Below are 22,040 nucleotides of genomic sequence, written 5' to 3'. Positions count from 1 at the left end.
CCGCAAACATTTCAAGATATGGAAGAGGTGGGCTGAATATAGGGGGCTGACTCTCGACCCTCCAGCGGAACTGGAAGAAGATCTCTAGAAGTATGTTATTGGCTAGTCCTTGCATTTTGCTACGAATCTTATATCATGCTGTGACACGGCGGCGGGTTATACACGCGTGCAAAGGGGTGGGGTGGGACACTGGGATGGAGTTGGGAGGGGTGGGTAGTTGGGGTTTATAAGGGTGGAGAAGGCATGGAGATGTTCCTCTGTATCTATTTTTCTTGACTGGTTGATTAGGCACTTGGTACTGTGCTGCTCTGGTGACATAATGTTTGGTGGTGTTCTCCTGAATGTGGGGAGCCACGCGTATTTCTTGCCTGATCCTACTAATAAAAAATTTGTTGTGGAAAAAAAAAAGGGATGGAGATAATATCTAAGTAGGGTTCATAGGCCACCACGTCTTTGAACCTCACAAAAGCTGCAGTGGAATTACACTGTCGTGGGTCAGAATGTAGTTTAGATGAGACCCAATTCCAGTACAGCTTTTTAATCATGGCTTTGGGAGGGGCAGATCTCGCTGCCCAAGCGTCTGCTAACCCTATCTCCGCTAATAACCATTTAACATCTCTCAACCATTTAATCCGGGCCCAACCTACCATGGCCATGACCTCTGATAGTGCTTCCGCATAGGAGGCTAGTTCGGGCACTCGCCACAGCAAAGGGCGGAGTTGTGCTTGGTCTTTAATGGATCTGCAACCTAGATCCAGTAGCACTGGTACAGTAGGAGTACTCCAAGGGAGAGCCATCAGATCTTTCAAGAATTTGCTCTCCGATCTTGCTAATACATCCAGGTTGCAGGTACCCCACAGCTCTGCCCCATATAGTGCGGCGCTAACCCCTCTGGCTCTATAAATTTCCACTACAGGAGCTATGGGTTTACTTGTAGAAGATCGTTGTTCCTTAAGCAAAGTGCCTCCCACCCTTTTGTGGCCCAGAAGCATTTTTGGGATGTGCGGGATCCAAGTAAAGGAATCATTAAGGGGAATACCCAGGTAGTCGAATTCGGACACCCTCTCCAATGGATCAGAATTCAAAGCCGGGGGTTGTCCAAGTTTCTTTGGGGGATTCATAACCGGGAACTTAGTTTTATCAGTATTGATTACCAACCCCCTCGACCGACAAAACTCTTGGAAACTATTCAGCAGGCTCTGAAGCCCCATAGGGGACTTTGAGATAAGGAGAGTATCATCTGCGAAAAGCAGTGTTGGGATCCGTTTGCCCGCCAGGGATGGAGCGTCCGAGGGAATTCTTGACAAATGCTCAACCACACCGTTTACATAGAGAGAAAACAATGTGGGAGCTAGCACGCATCCCTGACGGACACCCCTGCCCACAGGGATCCTATTAGTTTTTTCGCCCTTCGTGTGTGTGATATATATATATATATATATTTTTTTTTTCAACAAATGCCCAAAAGCTTACCGAGGGCACTCGACAGCTTACCCACCCTTAAGTGTATCTCTGCGACTCGCTCCGCCGTTATGGTATTTCTAATCAGTGCCAACGTTCTTCAAGGCAGTGCGCCTCTTCTTCATGGGCTGCTTTCTTGTACACGAATGGCAGTGAAAGTTTGCTTAAATCTGTTTCCAGCATGCTTCATTATTACATGGCCCCCAAGTGGGCCGGGATCAGTGCATATGTCTCTCAATGCACGATGGGACATGTAGTCCCTAAAGCGAACACAATAATACCTTTTTAAAGAATAAATGTGCACTGAACCCACAATGGGTATGATTGTGTTCGCTTTAGGGACTAAGGTTTCACGAGGAAACGCGAATGCACGTGCCAACGGGAATGCTCTGATTGGCTGGATGCAACCTGAACAGAATGTTGTGGCCGCCAGCCATTTTATCTATCGGGAATGGTTCCCGGGGCTGAAAATATGTGTGAAAGCCCAATAAGGGGTCAGGGTGGAGATACTCTGACCCCATGGTTGAGGAATGGAGGTGTTAGTGACAGAAGTTATATGTTCAAAGTTGATATATATATATTTTTTTTTAAATCGCACGCGTACCATCGCGACTATCCACGTCGTCGTGAATATTGGTGAAAGTATTTTTTTTAAATATATCAATGAATCATTAGTATACATTGTTATAGAGATTCTGTTTAACTTCACAAATGGTGTCAAGATGTGTACCCCGTTAGGGTACAATATTTAAAAATAAAAAAGTCAGAATTTGAAATAAAGTTACAGAGTGTTACTGAACTCCGTTTTTGTCTCTTGAGAACATGCTTTAACTTACACTCCTTGCAGAATATAAGTAGGTCAATATAGGTAATCTGAAAGATGCACTTTGCATCAGTCTTAAAATGCCGTGGAGATATGTTCATGCCGATTACTGCTAACTAGCACTGATACTATAAATAATGTGAAACTTTCAATATATCGTTCTACGGTTATTATCTAAAAGTATGTTTTATAAAGACAGGACAATTATTGAGTTAAAAGGCACAATAGGACAATTCTTTTGGTTTGCATCCTGTCTCCAGCAAGGTCAATATCTGTCCAAAGTTGAAAACAATAAAACAAGCCCACGTTGCTACCCTCTGCGCAGAGAAGGCTGTGTTTTTTGCATACTTCAAAGTGCAGAAATGTTTAGAAATATGAATTTCCATAATGCATTTGTCTGCCTATATTTAAATCATGTATGCGCAAGTGATCAGTATGCAAAAATTCAGTTTTTGTTTATCCAGTAGGCAACCTTGTTTCAGATTTGTTTAATTTTACTGAAAATTCGCAATGATATTTCTGTTGCCATATTAAAGCCTCTATGTTTCTAGAGTAAAAATATATATTTTTATGTAATTATTCAGGTTTTCAGAACAATACAAAACAAAATCGGTGCATTCTTACAGTATTACGTACTTTCACAGTATTAGATTGGGAGGCGCAGGGACAGAAGCTTCCCAGGTGATGGTGGAGAAACAGGGGGAAGGCACCAACATCAAGCAACCACATCCATACAAGCACTACATGAGGGAATATCGTTACCGGCTGAGCTATTTGTAGTTCTTAAGTGGACCCTAAAGCTGTAGAAGGGGCAGGCGAATGTGGGTGCGGGAGGGTCATCGACCTAGTCAATCTAGTTCCAGTGTCATCTATCGCATCGGGGGCTGTGTCATCTCTCTCTGATGTGGCGGAGTCTGCCCGGTCTCCCAGTAATGTGTCGTGGACATCCAACTTGTCTAGCATTTCACTCCAGTACTCGAGGTCCCTTTCCGCATTATCTGTACAAACTTTCCGGAGTCGGCATTCCTCTGCTGTCGCCCATTCCAGAAAGTAAGTCCGCCACTTAGAGTTGGCGAGATCGGGCTTGCCCAGTGTATGGCTATGACTTCCCGTGCAAGTACTAAACCCAACTGAGCTAATCTCTACCACATTTATTTCCCTTTCTTGGGAAGAGGCAGCTATCCCAGCAGGCAGTGTTGGGGAGTAAGTTCTACTTTTACCTTGGTCACTCTGCGCACTTTCTGTGGTACCTCACCCCACAAGGTTTGTAACTGCGCACAGATCCAGGCCATGTGTCCAAAGTCCGCCGGGATTCCACCACATCTAGAGCAACCCGCCCATCCTGTCAGATAAGCCCTATGTAAGCGCTGTGGTATCAAATATGCTCTTTAGAGAAAGAAAAAATACATCAGCTTGAATCAGGAATTACTGGCTACTTCTCGCGCCTGTGCCCGAGCTCTATTCCATTCCCCATCCATGAGTGGGGTCTCCAACTCTCTGTCCCAGGAGGCATGCTTCAGAGAACTTCTTGTCTGCCTATCGTTTTTTAGAGCTGAATTTAGCTGAGAGGTAATAACTTTGGAGGAGCCTGGATCCAGAATCACCTGTAGAACATGGATTGCTCCAGTTCCTCTGGAAATTACATCCAGATGTCACGACTCATGCGCGATATGCACGCATTTTGCAAGAAGTCTCTCCAATCTACTCCGTAGTGGGTTTCAACTTCCTCTATGGACATAAAGTTGTCATTCAGGAATATGTCTCCCGCTCCCTGGCAATCACCCACCAGCCATTTAGAAACATCCATGGAAGCCTTTATATGCAGGACCTAAGGGGCGCACCCAACAGATAGGGAGGAGCTTGACATTGGGCGTCCGCTTTAGTACCTTTGTGACAGCTTTTTCCCATGCTTGGGACCGACCCCTGGGTGACAATAAACAGTCTCCGCTGAGAGCTCATAACGGCTCATGAGCAGCTTGAGAACCTCGGAAATCTCAGTGGATCCTGAGAGCAAGTCCTTCTCCAAATTGGGTCCGTCGTCACACTATAGTGCAGCGTATTGCAACAGACACGCCAGATTGTATCCATTATAATAATGGGGTGACCCAATAAGGTACAGGACCTGGGTATGGTACGTTATAAAAAACAAGGGTCCAAGACCTCTATACTTTTTAGCTGAATTTATCAGTATATAATCATTAATTTAACTCAGTAGAGAGCAGCATTAATCAGCTCAAGACACAAATGCACATACTATAGGGACCAAGATGTGGGCATGGACTAGACAACAGTGTTGAAATCAAGCAATCCCTTTAATTCATTGCTACACAATTGTATTAATCAATAGTAATTCATTGACATGACTTAGTGACTGATTTCATTATTCAACTTCTGAGGTTAGCCATGACCCAAAATTTCTTTGTCTTCCAGGGTAACTTTTATATTCAAACAAAAGGGGTGGCAATGGGGGCTAGCTTTGCCCCAAACTTGGCGATTATTTTCATGAGTGAATATGAGCACAACTATGTCCTGAACAATATCAATCCCTACTTTGTTCACATCTCGATGTGGGCTAGGTACATCGATGATGTGCTATTGATCTGGCAGGGTAGTAAAGACATTTTGTCCGAATTTTATGAATGGCTGAACCGGTGTATGACTGACATCCAATTCACAATGCAGTCTGATAACATGACGATAAACTTTCTGGAAATTCAGATCAAGGCAGAGTCTGATAGGTTGTTTACAAGCCTTTATAGAAAAAGTAGTGAACGCAACACGCTCCTAAGGTACTCAAGCCATCACCCCCGCAACCTCAGAGATAATTTACCGTTTGGTCAATTTCTGAGGTTGCGGAGGAATTGTACTAAAAAAGAAGACTTTTTTGATGAGGCGGCACTGCTGGTTGCCAGATTGAGTGAATGTGAATATCCAATGCGCCTGCTGAAAAAGGCACGGAAACGTGCGTGGCATAATCACCGTGAGAACCTCCTCACGACTTCAGAGAAAGCTCCTAAGGATGAAAGATTGGTATGTGTTACCACCTTCAACACCAAAAGTAATGTTATCAAGAAGGTGATTAATCGCCACTGGCATTTGGTAAAGGAAGTAGTGGGTGGTTTAGAAGCACCTCTACATGCATTTCGCAAAGGGAGAAACATCAGAGACCACCTAATAAAGTCTCTTTCACCCACACCAACGAAGGTGACCCAAACTACATTATGGGGTTTTCCCCCTGTATTGGGCCATAAGAGATGTGGTACTTGTAAAGCGTGTGGACTCACGAAGGAATGCACTACATTCACCTACAACAATCGAACATTTAACCTGAAGGAGCATAGTAACTGTAACTCCACAGGGGTGATTTATGCGATCATATGCCCCTGCGGCCTCCTATACGTGGGACAGACGATCCAAAGGGTCAAATGCCGTATCCTTCAACATACCAGTAGGATACGTTGTAAAACGGTTGTTGCCCCTTTAGTTGAGCACTTTACGACTTTGCAACATGAGTCAACTAGTTTTCAATGGTGGGTGATCGAAAAGGTTATGGCCAATCCTAGGGGTGGCGATTTCAGACAGACACTCAGCCTTAGAGAATGTAAATGGATACACCTTTTGGATACTGTTAAGAGTGGCCTGAACGAATTGGAAGAAACAAATAGACAGGTGTCACAGCTATAAATATGTACAATGACTCTGTATGAGTATTAGATCCAATTTTCCAATTCTCTGTTTCCAATGATTCTGTGTAAATATAAGTGTATAATGTAATGTTTTGGATAATTTCTGTTAATGTATTTGGTACATATGTATATAATCTCAGTCGCATCCCCTAACAAACGAAGTATTGAGACCTATCTGCTTGGTAACGTTTCTGTCATCACACTATCCAGTTTTGCTTCCTATCGTGTACCCATTTTTAGATGGCTGCCACAGTTTTGCAACAAAGATGTATAATTACTATGTATTGATATCAGATCTAAGTTTCGAATTCTTGGCTTCTCAATGACTCTTTGTAAAATGTTTATGGTTTGCAGAATTTGTATTAATGTACCTTGTATATACCTCCCAACAAACGAAGTAGCGATATCGATCTATGTTATCACACTATCCAGGTTCGCTTTTGATGGTGTACCCATCCCAAGATGGCCGCGATAGTTTTGCACGAAATTAGTCCATTAATACGTGTTTTTAGAACGCTGTTACCCTTAATATTCCTAGTGGTGGCGGTCCACCGAGTACACTAAAATACATAAAATCAAACCCTTGTACACTCTTAATAACGAGTACGGTGACAGTCGTTTGTTATTCGACATCATTGTGGACACGGAGTTGGTGTGTCCCTTTTCCTTTTCTATATCTTGCATCCATCCGGCGTTTCCCTCGCGGATGCCCGGTAACAGTGTGCTGTCCCCGTGTATACACCCCCTCAAGACGCTCGACGGTGAGTGTTTGTGCCTGGGTTCTTGATGCTTCAGATATCTAATCATTCGACCTTGAGGCGTTTGTCTCAATTGTATTACTCCTTTCTTGCAGTACATTGATACTACGCGAAGGGATTCTTTCAAAAACCATTTTGGCAGTCAAGCATGGAGGAGAAGTTACTGCACTAAATCAGCAGGTAACTTTGTTGTTCCGTCCCGTTTCTTGTTAGGATAGGTACACATAGTTAATACCATGTAATTAACTAGTCCCATATATTCTTACAGGAATCTCGAATTACTACCCTCCCCTGAACCCTTCGGTGCCTATTTGGAATTGAAAAGGTAATTGAACGGTTTTAATCCCCCTTTTTAATGTAACACATACTCACTGACCATGATGGAAATTAGGTCTTCTTATCCTCCTTTGTAGGATATAGTGTCACTAGCTAACAGCGGTGGCTCCTTGTGAATCTGAGACCAGTCAGGGTAAGTCATTTGTACCCTGTGGGCTTACTTTAGAGAAACTACCACAAAGAGACGACAGTATTAAGTGTATTTATTCTTCTTTATAGGGACATCACTAATCCCCTGGTTGTCCCTTGTCCTGATGAAGACTCGCACGGCCCAGGCATAACATTCCGTATGGCCATAAGACGAGTCGAAACGTTGACGCTTGTTAGATATATAACCTGGACCCCAGCTATATTCTCTACGTTGTTGTGCAAAATGTATGCTTTATTCGTGTACAATGTATGAGATTGTGTTGTTTTTTGATTAATTTAGTGGCTAGGTTTTACAGGTTGGGTGATTAATGACCCATTGCTGTATAGAATAATCTATTTGTAAAGTTATTATGTCACTCTTCAATTGATTCCTTCTTTTCCCTCTCATTCACACCCTCTTTTTGCACCCTTTGCTTTGTTGCACGCTCTGGTGGGGCAACCACCATGGTACTCACTAAGTCATGTCAATGAATTACTATTGATTAATACAATTGTGTAGCAATGAATTAAAAGGATTGCTTGATTTCAACACTGTTGTCTAGTCCATGCCCACATCTTGGTCCCTATAGTATGTGCATTCGTGTCTTGAGCTGGTTAATGCTGCTCTCTACGGAGTTAAATTAATGATTATGTACTGATAAATTCAGCTAAAAAGTATAGAGGTCTTGGACCCTTGTTTTTTATAACGCCAGATAGTATAGCTGGAGATTCAGGAGTCCAAGACCACCCCCCACCGGCTAAAATCTAATTTCAGTATCTCCAGGCAGACCTTGCTCCACTTACCCACCGGCACAAGGTTCACCAACAGTGTGTTGATCTACTGAAACAGCGTGGTGGGCAGCACACAGAACAAATTCTGTATCAGATAAAGGCCGCAGGGTAATGAGACAATTTTCCTTAAGGCTACCATACCTATTGCAGACAGGGGTACTGTAATAAAGAAGTGAACCGAGGCTGCCAAGCCTTCCGTTACGCTGCCCATAATCAGCTCGTATTGGTGGCAGCGTTCATGCGTTCTCTGAAGGCCCAAAAATCAGAAACTCAGTTTCCCAAAGACAAACCCACCTCTAGAAGATCGAATGCATCCAAGGTAGCCAGGGCTGCCAAAGGGTATAGCACCGCTTTGTGACAATTAACGTGTAGCCCTGATATGCCCCCAAAGTCCGCCATCAGTCGCATGAGAAGGGTTACAGAGCGTTCCGGGTCCTCCCCATAACCCAATCTATCGTAACGGTGTTGGAAACCACATTACCCATGCGGACTAATAAAAGTAGTTGTTAATCTCGATGAAATAGTCTTTCTTTATTATATTAAAAATGCTACTAACTTAATGGGTGATTAGATTAAGTATTATATTGCTGAGACACAGTTGCAAGTTATTAAAATATTTTGATGTGACGTGTGTTAGTTTGAAATGCATACAATGGCACTTATTTATTGAATAGCTTTTTAATGTTTCTTGATTCTAACCATACTGACGCAAGGGGGTGCAGCTAAAGCCCTCATTTTCAAAGGGCTCTTAAATACAATAACAAATTCCCTGCAGAAGCATTTATATTTCTGTGTGTGATCACTTCTAGATATAATCCCTGCTGAGATACATGGGGTATAACTCACAGTACATATGTTAATATACTGAACAGAACATAGTTTACTGCTTCATACCACCGATTTGTTGTTAGTGGCAATCATGATGGAAATATCACCAAGTATCGTGGAGAATCCATTACACCAACAGCTGAAAAATGAGTGGTAAATAAACGGGTGCGTTTTTACCACTGCGCTTCTTTACTGCAGGCCTCTAAATGACGCAGAATTTTGGTTACGCGATGCAATGCTAGTACTAGTCTGACACAACCCCGGGCAGACCATCTCAGAGATATCATTTTATCGCATGTTCAATGTGTTTAATTTTGCTCGGTATGTTGTAGTATAGAGTACCTAATGAGTGATAGGACTGGAAAATGAGGAATCCTGCACCTTGTGCAAAACGAACATCACACTTCTTTCTTAAATGCTCTGTAAGGCTCCACTGCTGTCATCAGACTATGTCACAAGGGTGATCTTTGGACAGTGGATATTTATAGCACTTCAAAACGCAATATCTCAAATTTGTTTCTGATCTTTTGTAAACATCTTTCAAGCACATGTTGGTCTTCATATTTTATATTGCATCTTCAATATATACAAATCGTACTCAATTTTAACACTTCCTTTACTTCAGATTTTTCCATTCTGTATTCCCCGTGAACTCTGTTTTTATGCACCACCCGAATGTGACCTGCAGACAAAGATTGGGCTGGCTCAGGCTTCCAAGATTTTTCTCCATTACATCCATCTTCAGGGCCATCAGTCAAAGAGATGGCCCTACTGGGGTGGACCTATATACGGACAAAGCCAGTTCTTTTCTCTTGCAATTTATTTTCCAGATTCAAGTAGAGGAGTATATGGTGGTGGATGAACTGATAGCACATTGCCGCATCAATGTTCCCACTTGCTCTGCCTTTCCCAGACTCTTGGGATGGAACTCAAAGAAGGGGCTACAATGATTGTGGAAATACACTTGTGGAAGGATCGTTTCCCTTTGTTCCACTATCTGGCATTGGATCAGGTGTGGCTATTGCCAATGGTGTTCGATTTCGAGAAGACCATGTTGTTCTTAACCCTACTGTGTAAGAGCGGAGGCTTTCAGTGAGGTAAATGAAAAATTAGGGCTCTAGATCTGGGGTCGCTCACGAAGGATAGGGATTGCCAAACAGGGCTCTAGCAGAGCATGCGCAATTCATTTTTATGACCATAGAATTAGTAGGGCAGGGTTGTCATACAGTTTCTTTAGGATGGATTTGATTTGGATTTTTCAGTCCCATCTTTAAGGGTTCAATTGGGAGGACTCTGACTTTTCAGAACAATGATGTAGAAAGTCATCCTTTCAAGATTATTAGGCTGGGGGAGTGGAGCCATCCTTTGAAGATCAGTTGAAACGTCTGCTGGAGAGGTCTAGAGGACTGACAATGTAAGTAGCTGCTTACAAGCAGACTGAGGTTTCAGTCATGGCTAGGTGTTATATCGGAGGTGTATTCTACTTGTCATTGTGAGCAAGAAATTATGTTTTCTTATTTCTTTGCAGATCTAAATTCATAGACAAACTCATGCCTAAACCCTTTAGGTGTTGCTATGACTGAGGGCATATATTTCAAGCGTTGAGAAGCCATCCTGCGCTACAGTGATGTGTGTTTTTTGGGGGGCTGTAACAACCTTTTACTATGAGCAGACGGTTGAGGACTGTGATGTCACACATGAAAAGGCATAGCCAATCTTGCTAGGCCCTGTACAGGGTATATGCATAAGAAGCATGGTGGCTTTATGGTTGGATACGGGTGAGGACTCCCTATCCAATATTGCATGGCAGCTACTTGGGCAATGGCATCTTCGTTTGTATCTGATCACTGACTGATTGACAGTGAAATGGTCACACTGGCTATCTGAGCAGAAATACCATTAGAATAGAGTTTTCAGCATACATACCAATGTGGTGGCATCTTTTAGCGCTGGGATAATGAGGACTAGGGCGAAGTACGAATTTGTTTGGTGTAGCCTCAAAGTCAAGGATCAGAAATGGTGATTAAAAGGTAAAGCCCTAAAAACATACGGTCGATACTCATCCAACTGTCTCTTCCTTATGGCCTGCCCACCCTCGATCACAGTAAAGCCTTGGTCTGACACAGGATTTGCTAAAGAACTTATAAAGATAGAGGTGAAGGTGACATCTTCCTTTATTGGCCATTCACAGCTAAGGGGAAGGAGCCACAAGAAGAACATATTATTTTTACGAAATAGTCAACATGGCTAGAGGAGGACTCACATCAAAGTTACGGACAAGGACAAGGAGACAGAATCAGAATATGGTCATTGGTATGTAATCTGGGAATTAAACACTATGGTGCTTCTTGTTTTACAGGATCGTAAATGTTGTTCAAATCAGGACCATCCATACTCATTACCTCCAGAAGGCCTGGTTCATGGCATTCCTCTTCTCGGGTCGGTTCAGCTCTACATGTAGAACTTTGTCGCGTGCCTGGGTTACCTTCAGAGTCTCATATGTGTGTGAATCATCTCCTTTTCCTGGTTGAGAGGCCATCCTACGGACGCTTAGCGAGAAGGCTTTGCCCAAGCAAAGATCTGTAGAAAAATAAAATGTCAAATTAAAGATTTGCTAACTGAATTACTTTCTGAATGTCAAAAGCCATCCTGTCGCTCTTAGAACATCCTGCAACTTGTCCCTTCTCTATCTAGCGGACCACATGCATATAGCCACAAAGCTCATCGTTTGTTATGTTGGCAACAGAGCAGAGTGGTAAATACTTTCATGACATAGGTGAAGGAGTGGATCAACAAGAAAAGACAAACTATTGATTTTAACCCGCAGTACATGAATAGGGTTCATAGATTTACAGGCAGAACACAGACAGCAAAGTTATTAGTATAATGATTCAGCCTCAATATGGTAGATAACAGCCAGTGAAGTCCGCAAGAAATGAAGCATCGAAACTGTGAAGTGTTTCGAGGGAAAAGTTAACATTGAAGAAGGTGAAGAAGAATTGCTGGGAATATGATAGCCAAATATTGTTAGGGAGGTGATTTACATGGAGGTTTGGCAGGCGATAGCCCAAAAAAGCATTAACAAGGATGTTAAGAGGAGAGAATTAGCTAATGGATTGGCAGGAGAGTTCTAGTAGAAAAACTGGCAGGACAAAAGTGTTGGAGGGAAAATATGACTTGTGTTTATATAAGACAGACTGACATGGAGATTGCTGGGACAGATTGGTCAGTGGATCAATCCTGTACATTCTGCAGGAGTCAGCAAAGATCTGGAAAAGAATTACAGACCCAGTGTTCGTATAAGGTCTGGAAATAAAGTTCATGTGAAGTGCTGACATGGATATTGAAGTGGAGATCTAAGAGGGTTGTTTAGGGAGATGATACGCTGATTGGTAAACTGGACATCCTGGAATCTAGTAAAAGGGGGTTACAGTGTGTACCAAGCATGGAATTACAGTGATGGCGTAAGGAATATCAAGAAGTGCTCGGCCTTCAGGTGCCTGCCGAGCAATTTGTAGGGTTGAATAGAGTGCTAAGTTGTCAGTGAAAATAGAGGGCAATGTTTAGGGGTGAACAGATGGTGTGCGGTCCTTAAGTGTGCTCTTAAGGAGAGTTTTCCATGAAGTTTTATCATCGCGTTGGTGGTTGTTTGGGGCAGTTCTTGAAATGGAATATATGTATTCTTGGGGGACTGACCATTGATGATGCAGGGGAGAGTAGTGGTTAAAGAGGAACAGTTAACAACATTGTGGTTTTCATAAACATGGTTGCCAAATGCAATATGGTTTGCTTGTGAACTCCTGCAAGCCCACCCTACAAAGGTATAAACGGGGCCAATACATACATTTCTAACAAGTTAGTAGTATCATGTATGTTCTCACCAATTTCCTTCAACAAATATATTTGGAATACTAAAACAGTCTGTCCCCAGCCAGATCTCTCCAGCGTCTAGCAGCCATGCACCTCTGGACAATAAGCAAAAGTTAAACAAAGACCATGCGGGAAAAGCTATTACACGTTCTGGATCTGCATTCAAGGCCCCTGATTTGCCATAACCTGCACTCTATTGCCTGTTCTGCTACATTAACTTACATAAATGAATGCTAGGGACTTTATTGCGCTTCTACCCAGAAACCGCATCCTTGCATTGACTCATCATCAAATCAGTGAAGCAACAAGAAAATAGCACAGTAAACAAAAACAATACAAAATATCCAGGTTTTGAATGTCTTACGAAAATATGAATTATTGGGAATAGAATGAATGATACAGGGAAGAGCATTCTAGTCTCTGGCTGTGAGGTCTGAAAATGCCCAGCCCAAAGAGGATCCAGTGTGCACGTGGTATTTAAAGTAGGTTAGATGTAGGAGAGTGGAACGTTTTGGTCTGAATATATTTGTAGGAACTCATGGCGAACAAAAGCTGGGCGTGAATAAGTCAATGCACAATGTCAAAAACAGATATAATTGAGTTGATAGGACTCCAGAGAAGGATCGCTAATTGCATGAGGTATGGCTGCATGTACTGAGCGCATAAAAATAGATGTGCATCTGTATTCAGCACCAACTGCAATTTGGAAGTGGCATATTTAGGCTCGTCCATGCAGAGAAACGACAAATTAATGTTTGAACAACAGTTTTCAAAAAGTGGGAGGGTCGGCAGAGAATAGAAAGAATTTTGCTCAACGTCTCAGGCAGAAAAAAGCATATAGAGACTACACTATTGATGAGTCTGAGATGTCTCTGATCTCAGTCGAACAAGACACTCAATTTGAGAGAAGAGCCAATGGATAGGAGGCTCAATCAAGATCAAGTAGTCACCAGTTTAGGGCCCAGTCAGTGCTAGGATATCAAACACCAGAATCTCGGTTTTGCACCAAGTTTAATTTTAGTGAATTTCGTTGTATCCAGTGTAAAATAGAACAGAGTCAGTACCTAAAGTTTGTCTATAAAATAGCCACATTTGAATGACCTTGTAAATTAATCCACCATCGATCTTCTGGCCAAAAAGGAATTTCTGCCCAGAGTTGCAGTAAGGAGAGAACACATTATTTCAATAGGTCTTTACTCCTATGCAGCTAATAATTGTCTCTTAGTCTCTAACCTGACAGCGGTAAAGGTAAGAGTGACCTGTCACTGTTCCTGAGAAGAACTTACCTCTGAATGCAAACTCATCAAGTGTTTGTACTTTTGGTTGGACTAAAAATATAATACCAAGATGACAATACATTTAAGATCACACTGATCCTTTCCTCAAATTACATTCAAAACATCTTTTGATTGAAGGAAGCTGTACTGGAGACCATATCTCTCCAGATTCAGAAACAAAACGTTCAGACGTGTACCTCAGCGAAACTTACATCTTTAAAAAGACAGTCATCATCCCGCCACAAAATTACAGAGCTTCAGGATGTTTTAGGAAGTGAGCATACTCAATACACTATCACTAGACATGCCACTTTAGCCCTCATGATTCCAACTTTTTCACCTGAAAGTTTGCAGCTAAACGTCTTTAAACATCTTGCCGGCCTGACTACTCCATGCCGCAGCTGTCCTTTACTCATTTTACCGGGAACAAACTCGAGATGCAGTGCTAAACTTTCCCATTCTATTAAGCAAGGTTTTCCAGTTCCCTGTCCTCAGGAGACACACTGATCAAAATTGGTCCAAACATGTCGACAACCCGGTCTGTTGGAGAATACAACCATAATTCAGTTGTGGAGACGGACTAAAAAGTTTTTTAATTATTTGGTTCAGTATCCTGAAAAATAGTTGCATCTATTTCCAATGGTCACAATGTGATTAGCGTGTGTGCAGTTGATACAGACGATACAGACATACTTTGAAATTTCGCAAAAATCTGTTGGAACTGGTATCCCCTAAACTACGTTTTTTTGTCTAGCTACCCTGGCAAGAAATAATGTTCATTTAAGTTTTTTTAAATATTCTATTTGATTGTAAAATGTAAAACATTGTATGTAAAAGGGGTGCATTTCACAGATTTTACCAGTGTCACCTTATGTTGATTTATGTTTTATTTCGAATGCTGTATGTTTTCTGTGTATGTAGCTGCATTTGGTTACTTGCTTTTGAAAATGTGCAATTTAAAGTAATAGAGACATATGTATATTTACAAATTAATGTATATTGATTAATCAACCAATTGTCTTTGGTCACCTGCAAATTCATACTAAATAAGTATACATGTGAGATCTTTTTCATTGGTAAAGTTTATAGTGGTCCACCCTCCCGAGTTTTATGTACCCATCTCTTTTCCATTTTAGTAATCAGGTATACTATAGCGCCGCAGCAAAGCCTCCAAGTTCAAGCCGTCTTTCTGTTCAACGCTGTGTACTCTGTAAAGACTTGCTGACTGATGTGTTTGAAAACAAACGGGACATCTCAGGCAGTACAGTCTGGCAGTCAGCCTCACTCACACTGAAGGGACACTGGCACTCCCAATGTACAATACTGCACTAAAAACCCATGAGCATACTGCCGCCTTCACCCCGCTTCCATATGAGAGTCAGCTAAGGGCTGATAGACTGTTGAAGGCCATGAGTATGCGAAGCGGCGACGGCCGCAGTTGCAGAACGAAAATGGTGACCGATCGGCGCATCACCTAACAACAGGGTGAAATAATCAGAGCGCAGGGGCTGGAGCGGTGTGGAGTTGGTCCTGACTGTCGCGGATTGTGACCAGGGAACCAGCTTTGCTGGTCCTTACAACCTGGCCAGGACTCCTGGGCCTCTGACCGCCACGAGGCAGACCAGTGGTAGGGTGCCGCAGCCCGGACCCTGCCTTTCCACCGGAGTGCTCCCAGAGGCTTCGCAAGGAGATCCGGCTGGTGTGGTGCCATTGAGGGGCTGGAGGAGCGAGTGTGCTGACTTTCTCCTGCTGGGCTCCCTTAACTGGAGGATCCCTGGAGCGGCCTGGCCTCCTGCGATGGCCCAAGATTGCGGCCTTACCCAATCCTAGAGACGGCCTTGCAGCGTCCGAATGTTGCGACATACTGAGGTGGGTCATTGTGGTGCAGGGGGCCAGCAGACTAGTGCACCTTGATACGTTGCCTCCTGGGCCCCTCTCCCTCCTTCACTCCTCACTGAATACAGGCCCCAGAGCGGCCCGTGACCCCAAATCGCCTCCCAGCACTGTGATAGTTCCGGTGCTTGTTCGTGGATAGCTGGCTGGGATAGAGGCTACACCCCGAATAGAAGGATAGCCTGGTGCCCTAGAAGGAACTATTAACTGCCGCAGACCTTCAGGACATTTTTGAGAGAACTGCTAACCAGCTGGGTCATCGTCCCCCACCCCACCCCCCATATTGGAGTCACTCATTTACCTTTGGATACCAATCAGTACGGAGTTTACCCTGTAGCGAATGACTGAGGTGACAGGTGTGGGGGGGGGGGGGCAGTGAGGGTAGATCGCCATGGCCCTCGCAACCCGACAGACACAAACAGCCCCTGTACATGCCTGAGAAAACCCACACTACAGGGGCTTGGGACTGAGTTACCTGAAGACGCAATTCATCAGTGGGATAGCGCTGGCACTGAGAGGCCCGTCCTCCCCTCCCTCTCTACTACAGACAGGACCTACCTCTACTTGGCCGGATGAGGGACACTTCTTACCTGATTGTCAATGAAAGAGACTTGCCATAAACATGGTCAAAGACAAAGGTTCCTAAACAATCCTGGCAGGGCAAGCTGGACCGATATGCCAGAGTGGTTATACCCACGGCAGACCAGGAGGCGAGCGCTGCCCCTGGCCCAGAAATGGGGCCATTCTACAAGCCATACACTCCTCCACAACAGATTTAGAAAGCAAAATTGAGGAAGTGGGCTCTGAGGTATCCCTCCTGCGACAAGATCTCCTCAATGTCATGGAGAGAGTGCCCGTGGTGGAGACGAGACACCCTGAAGTGGAGGACATAGTTCAGGGACTAAAGAAGGGAATTGAGGAGCAGCAAAAGATCAATGCTGATGTCCAATGGCGGATTGAAGACACAGAAAATCAGGACTGACGCAATAATCTTCGATTGATCGGTTTTCCGGAGGGGCTGAAGAGCGGGACCACCAGTGAATTCCTTACCTCATGGCTGAGGATCACCTTCCCGGGTGAACTTTTCTCCACATGATTTGTAATAGAGCAGGCACATAGAGCCCAAAGGGGGAACCCCCACCAGGGTCCTCCCTGAAGACCCTTCATTGCGAAGTTCCTCAACTTTCTAGACAGAGACATGATCCTACAAGAAGCACATACAATGGGAGACCTAGGATATGAGGGTTCCAGGATAAATTCCCAGACTTTAGTCTAGATGTTCAGCACCAGAGAAGTATGTTTGACTCAGTGAAGACAAAACTTTGTGCTCTGAATCTCTACTCTTCCCGGCTAAATTAAAAGTCCTCTACCAAGGGAAGTCTTTCATGTTCCAATCCCCAAAGCCTGGGCCTGGCTTGAGAAAGACCGAGACTCGAACCTGGCCCTACAGGGGAAACTGAATGTCCAACATTGTACGTCCTGGACATTAGCTCTAAGTCCCACCTCTGTTGGTACAGAAAGCAAACCCTAAAAAACAAGACAACGGGCTGGAAAACTCCATATCCAATCAAAACACAGATCCGAGGTAGAGAGTGATGAGAACCTGGGCATACACCGATCTCAGAGCCGGTTCTCACGTGCCACCTCACAGCCACAGCTTGATGAACCCAGTACTTCTTCAGAGACAAACAGTATTCTTCCTTTGGCCAAAGACATCACAGCACTTGAACATGACTCCAGAGCAACAACAGCGTTGGTGCCAACTCACCCTGCTGTCTCAGAACAACAGAATGCAGATGTGACAACCTACTAACCGGTGGAACTCACGGCGAGCTCACAGACTATCTACTCCGCCCCTGAGAAGCCACAATTTATGCTGGACTCCATCAATATTCATCTACCAGCGCAGAGTGTCTTCTTATAATATTTCCTTTCTTTTCGATCACCACTTTCTTCCTCACATATTTTTTTATCCCTTCCCTCTCTAGATCTCCCTCCTCTCTTTTCTATACTATTAGATTCACCTCAAACTTTCTTTCCTGTTCGCTTTGATTATTATTCTGTGAAGGGTTGAAATGGGAAGGGCGATAGATCCCCCGAATTGAGCCTGGAATGTGTCTTCTGCCCGTTGCTGGGAGGCACAGATGCGTGGCTGGAGGGAGGGAGATATGGACTTGAATTTGGGAATGTTGTATTTCTCTGGTTGATATTTCATGACGCATGACGAAAGAGAAATGTTATTGGCCAGGACATAGTCCCAAATTGGGTCATAGCCTCCTGGTGTATAGTCAAATGACAATAATGTAGATCAACAGTTGTCTTCTTTTCTTCTGTTCTTTATTGTTTCTTTTTAGCCTTGGCCAACACGTGTTTCGTCGCCTTTATAGGAAGTGATCCTGCAACTTCTTCAGGTCTAATATAACTCCTTCAAGAATCTTTTACTCCAGCGACCTGAAAGTCATCTGTAAAATATCTCCCAACTTTCAGAAAATGCTATATAAATTAAAGTTTTCTCCTTAATGTGAAGCTCCAATTATAGAGACAGCTTATCCTCGTGCCCCATCTGGCACATCTAATGTTCAATGTTGTCCCACAGTCCGCGACGAAACACGTGTTGGCTAAGGCTAAAAAAAAAAAAAACAATAAAGAAAAGAAGGAAGGAAGACAACTGTTGATTTACATTATTGTCATTTGACTCTAAACTTTGAAGGTGTAGGAGATTATTGTGTACAATATTGTGTGGTCTCTGACAACATATTAGGGAATGGGGGGGGTTTCCCTACCTCTTTAGTATGGCATGCACTTTGACTATACTAAAAATGTCTGTTTATTTTTGGAGCGCTGTTTTCCTACAATGTTCCACCCAAGCTTTAGTAAATCCATTGAGGCATGACTATTCCTATCAATCAGGGTCCCATAAAGTATATACTCGACTACACTATATTTTCACACCGGCAGGTAAAGCGGGACAGATACTTTGAGCAGAATACCTGGCGCGAGGTCTCTCCGACCATTCCCTGCTATGGGTGACAGTAGGGAGAAAACCCCACTCTGCCACCAATATTTGGAGACTCAACGCCTGGGAACTTAGAGACATTAACACAATGCACGAGATTCGTACCGAACCCAAACTATACTTCTCAGATAATGATGAGTTGGTTGACGTCACTGTTATCGTATGGGAAGCGTATAAGGCAGTTATAAGGGGTGGGGTTCAAAACATCATCAACTACAAAAAGAAGGCGGCAAACCGCGGGATAGAAATGCGCGAATCATGACTGTTGAAAGCAGAAGCCAGACACACCCTTCAACCATGCCCGTTATGGAAGCGTAAAATTAGCGCTCTGCAATCTGAATACATTGAACTGGCTACTGATGTAGTACCCCAGCACATACTGGCCTCACAGCATCGACTCTATGAAGTTGGAGATAAAGCCGGGAAACTGTTGGCCTGGTTGGGCCGGCATAAAATAGAGGCCCAGTGAATACACCAAATACAGAGCGCGGGGGGCCTTTATTCCACAGATGCAGAAATACTGAGGGAATTTAAGAGATATTATACTGAACTGTATGGCGAGCGCCCCTTGACGAATCCCACCCAGATCGATAACTATGTTGCAGAGATTGAACTCCCGACTTTATCTAATGACGACCGCATTTGCTAGATGCAGATATCACCCCAGAGGAAGTACATAATGACATCCACTGCTTAAATTCTGGTAAGACCCCTAGCAATAATGGGCTCCCAGCAGAATTGTTTGAAAAGCAATCAGCACTCCTGGCCCCCCACATGCTTTATCTCTTTCACAGGGCACAAGAAGATGGTATCCTCCCACCCGATCCCCGTAGGGCCACCATTATAGTAATCCATAAACTGGGTAAATCTTCCACCTCCTGCGCCTCTTGTCGCCTCAATGCCCTCATAAATGCCAAAATTAAGGTACTAGGTACCATCCTAGCCACTCGGCTCCTGAGAGTGATCACTTCCTTGGTATATAATAATCAATCCGATTTCATGCTGAAGTGCTCCACCAGGGGGAACATGAGCAGGCTTCACAATTGGATTGCACAGGCCCAACATGAGCCTGAACCCCACCTCTTCCTTTCATTTGATGCCGAGAAGGCCTTGGATGCGATCCACTGGCCTTTTATGACAAAAACCTTACAGAAGCTAGAATTCAGACCCCTGTTCCGAGGATGAGTTTGTGACAATTCCGAGTCTTTGCAAATGAAATGTCACACTTTTATTTTAAGATGGCTTCCTTGTAGACAGGCCGTGAACATTTTTAATACTGTGTTATGTGTTTTCTTTTAATTCCTTTATGCTCCCTCCTCAATGCCTAAGATGTGCATTGTTTTAGTTGATAACAACGGAAGCAAGTATTTACAATGCAATGAGATGCTAGTTATGCCCATGGCAGCTTCACCCAACCTGTGCCTACCAACAGTAAACACACGATGAACGCGCCGTGCACAGACCTGCAAACAAATGCACAAGCCAAACGCAATGCACACAGGACGCATAGAGCTATACTATATACATTGCCACTACACCTAAGCACACAAACACCTCACGCTCTCTGCATACCACCAGACACAATTCTACACGCATAACCTACAATCGAACCCCCCCATATAGGTCTACAATCTGCTATAAACTACCAACAGAAATTCAAATGATGTCTGCTCACTGCCCCTATGAAAACCAAGGTGTTTACTTGCAGTTAAATGAAATAAGGCATTTGTTTATTGAATGGTTGTTTGTGCATTGCTGATTGAATATAATGGATTGCTGCTTCCAAAGTGACAGAAAAGTTGTATAACTTTTGGTGCCGGATTGAATGCATTGTAACAATGAGTGAACACATTTGCACTCAAAACAGTGCTAACGGATCATGATTGTTAATGGCAAATTAAGAGAAGGTCGTCGCTGATAAACGTCTTAGTTTTTTGCTGGGTGCAAGGATGACCGCTCCACAGGACTGTGCTGTTGTTGCTGAGCTGGGTGGTCGGTTGTCCATTTCCGGGCTTTGCAGGTACTTTCCCCACGGCATCTCTTGCGGAGTCTCTCTAGCAGTGATGCAGTATTATGCCGCAAAGTGGGTGACATCATGTTCGAGCTGCCTGTTTAAGTTGGTTGGGTCAAGGACACGTACTGTTTGATGAGCTTGCAGTGCTTTGCCTGCTGTCTGGATCTGGTGCCTTGTCAGACCTCAGAGTGGTTGACACCTTCCTGCTTTCCCAAATTTGCTTGAAAATGCACCATTTGCCCACTATTTTTTCAAATTTTTCACGTGGGGGAAACCCTCCCGAGCTCTCCGTAGGGCGTTCAGGCTCGCTCGCTCACCGCAATGAAGTATAACAGTTGTTTTACGCCTAACCTCTTTCAAAGGTCACCAGCCGCCACTGGTAAATCTATTATATACGAAACCGATGGCCGCAATCAGAGTGAACAACACACTTTCCGGAGAGGAACCGAACATGGCTGCCCACTCTCCCCGCTCCTCTTTGCCCTCACACTGGAACCTCTGCCCTGTTTGATTCAGACTCACCCTGATATTACAGGTTTTTGGATGGAGGGCTTTATGCCGGAAGAGAAAATCTCCTTATATGCGGATGACATTCTGCTCTTACTCATCCGGCCCACGACCTCTATCCCTGAAGTCTTCCAGGTGTATAAACACTATCACGCCCACTCTTGATATACGATAAACAGGGAAAAATCTGTATTTTTTCCCATAGGCGACTCCTTTGACCCGAATGACCTCCCACGACAACTCAACATTTCTAAGGATGGATTTCGTTACATAGAGATCTATGCCACATCAGACCCAGAGCGATGTATTCGGCATAACATTAAAACAATACTAAGTGATCGGATGCAGCCCAATGGAATCAGCTCCCCCTGACCCTCTTGAGAAAGGCTGCGAAGCTTAAAATGAACACACTCCCAAAACTCATATACGCTTTCCAAAACACATTCTATAGATTCCTGGAGGAGATGTTCAACAGCATTGAGATCGAACTGAGGAAACTCTTGTGGAATGATGGACATCTGAGAATTGCACTCCGTAAATTGCAATGCAACCCATACAACAGGGGCATTGGCCTTCCTGATCCCGGGCCTATTACTGGGCACCCCACTTAAATGCCATTAATGACTAGGGGATGTAGATGGGAACCATTC

General features: G+C 43.8%; 1 protein-coding gene across 4 annotated transcripts in view; it reads right to left on the bottom strand.

Annotated features, from left to right (window-relative positions):
* ECH1 (enoyl-CoA hydratase 1) overlaps positions 1-22,040 on the bottom strand; it is a 190,964-nt gene that overhangs the window by 92,397 nt on the left and 76,527 nt on the right. For 2 of the 4 annotated variants that reach the window (XM_078661190.1, XM_078661191.1), the window contains exon 2: positions 11,216-11,393. In XM_078661190.1, coding sequence (XP_078517316.1) covers positions 11,216-11,393 — 178 coding nt within the window. Of the gene's footprint in view, positions 1-11,215; positions 11,432-22,040 lie in introns of all 4 variants that reach the window. The other 2 variants (XM_078661192.1, XM_078661193.1) reach the window with 1 other exon arrangement.

This window comes from Lissotriton helveticus, chromosome 9, assembly GCF_964261635.1.
Source record: "Lissotriton helveticus chromosome 9, aLisHel1.1, whole genome shotgun sequence".
Lineage (NCBI taxonomy): Eukaryota > Metazoa > Chordata > Amphibia > Caudata > Salamandridae > Lissotriton > Lissotriton helveticus.
The sequence above is the reverse complement of the archived record's forward strand: the minus strand, read 5'-3'. Positions and strand labels throughout refer to the sequence as shown.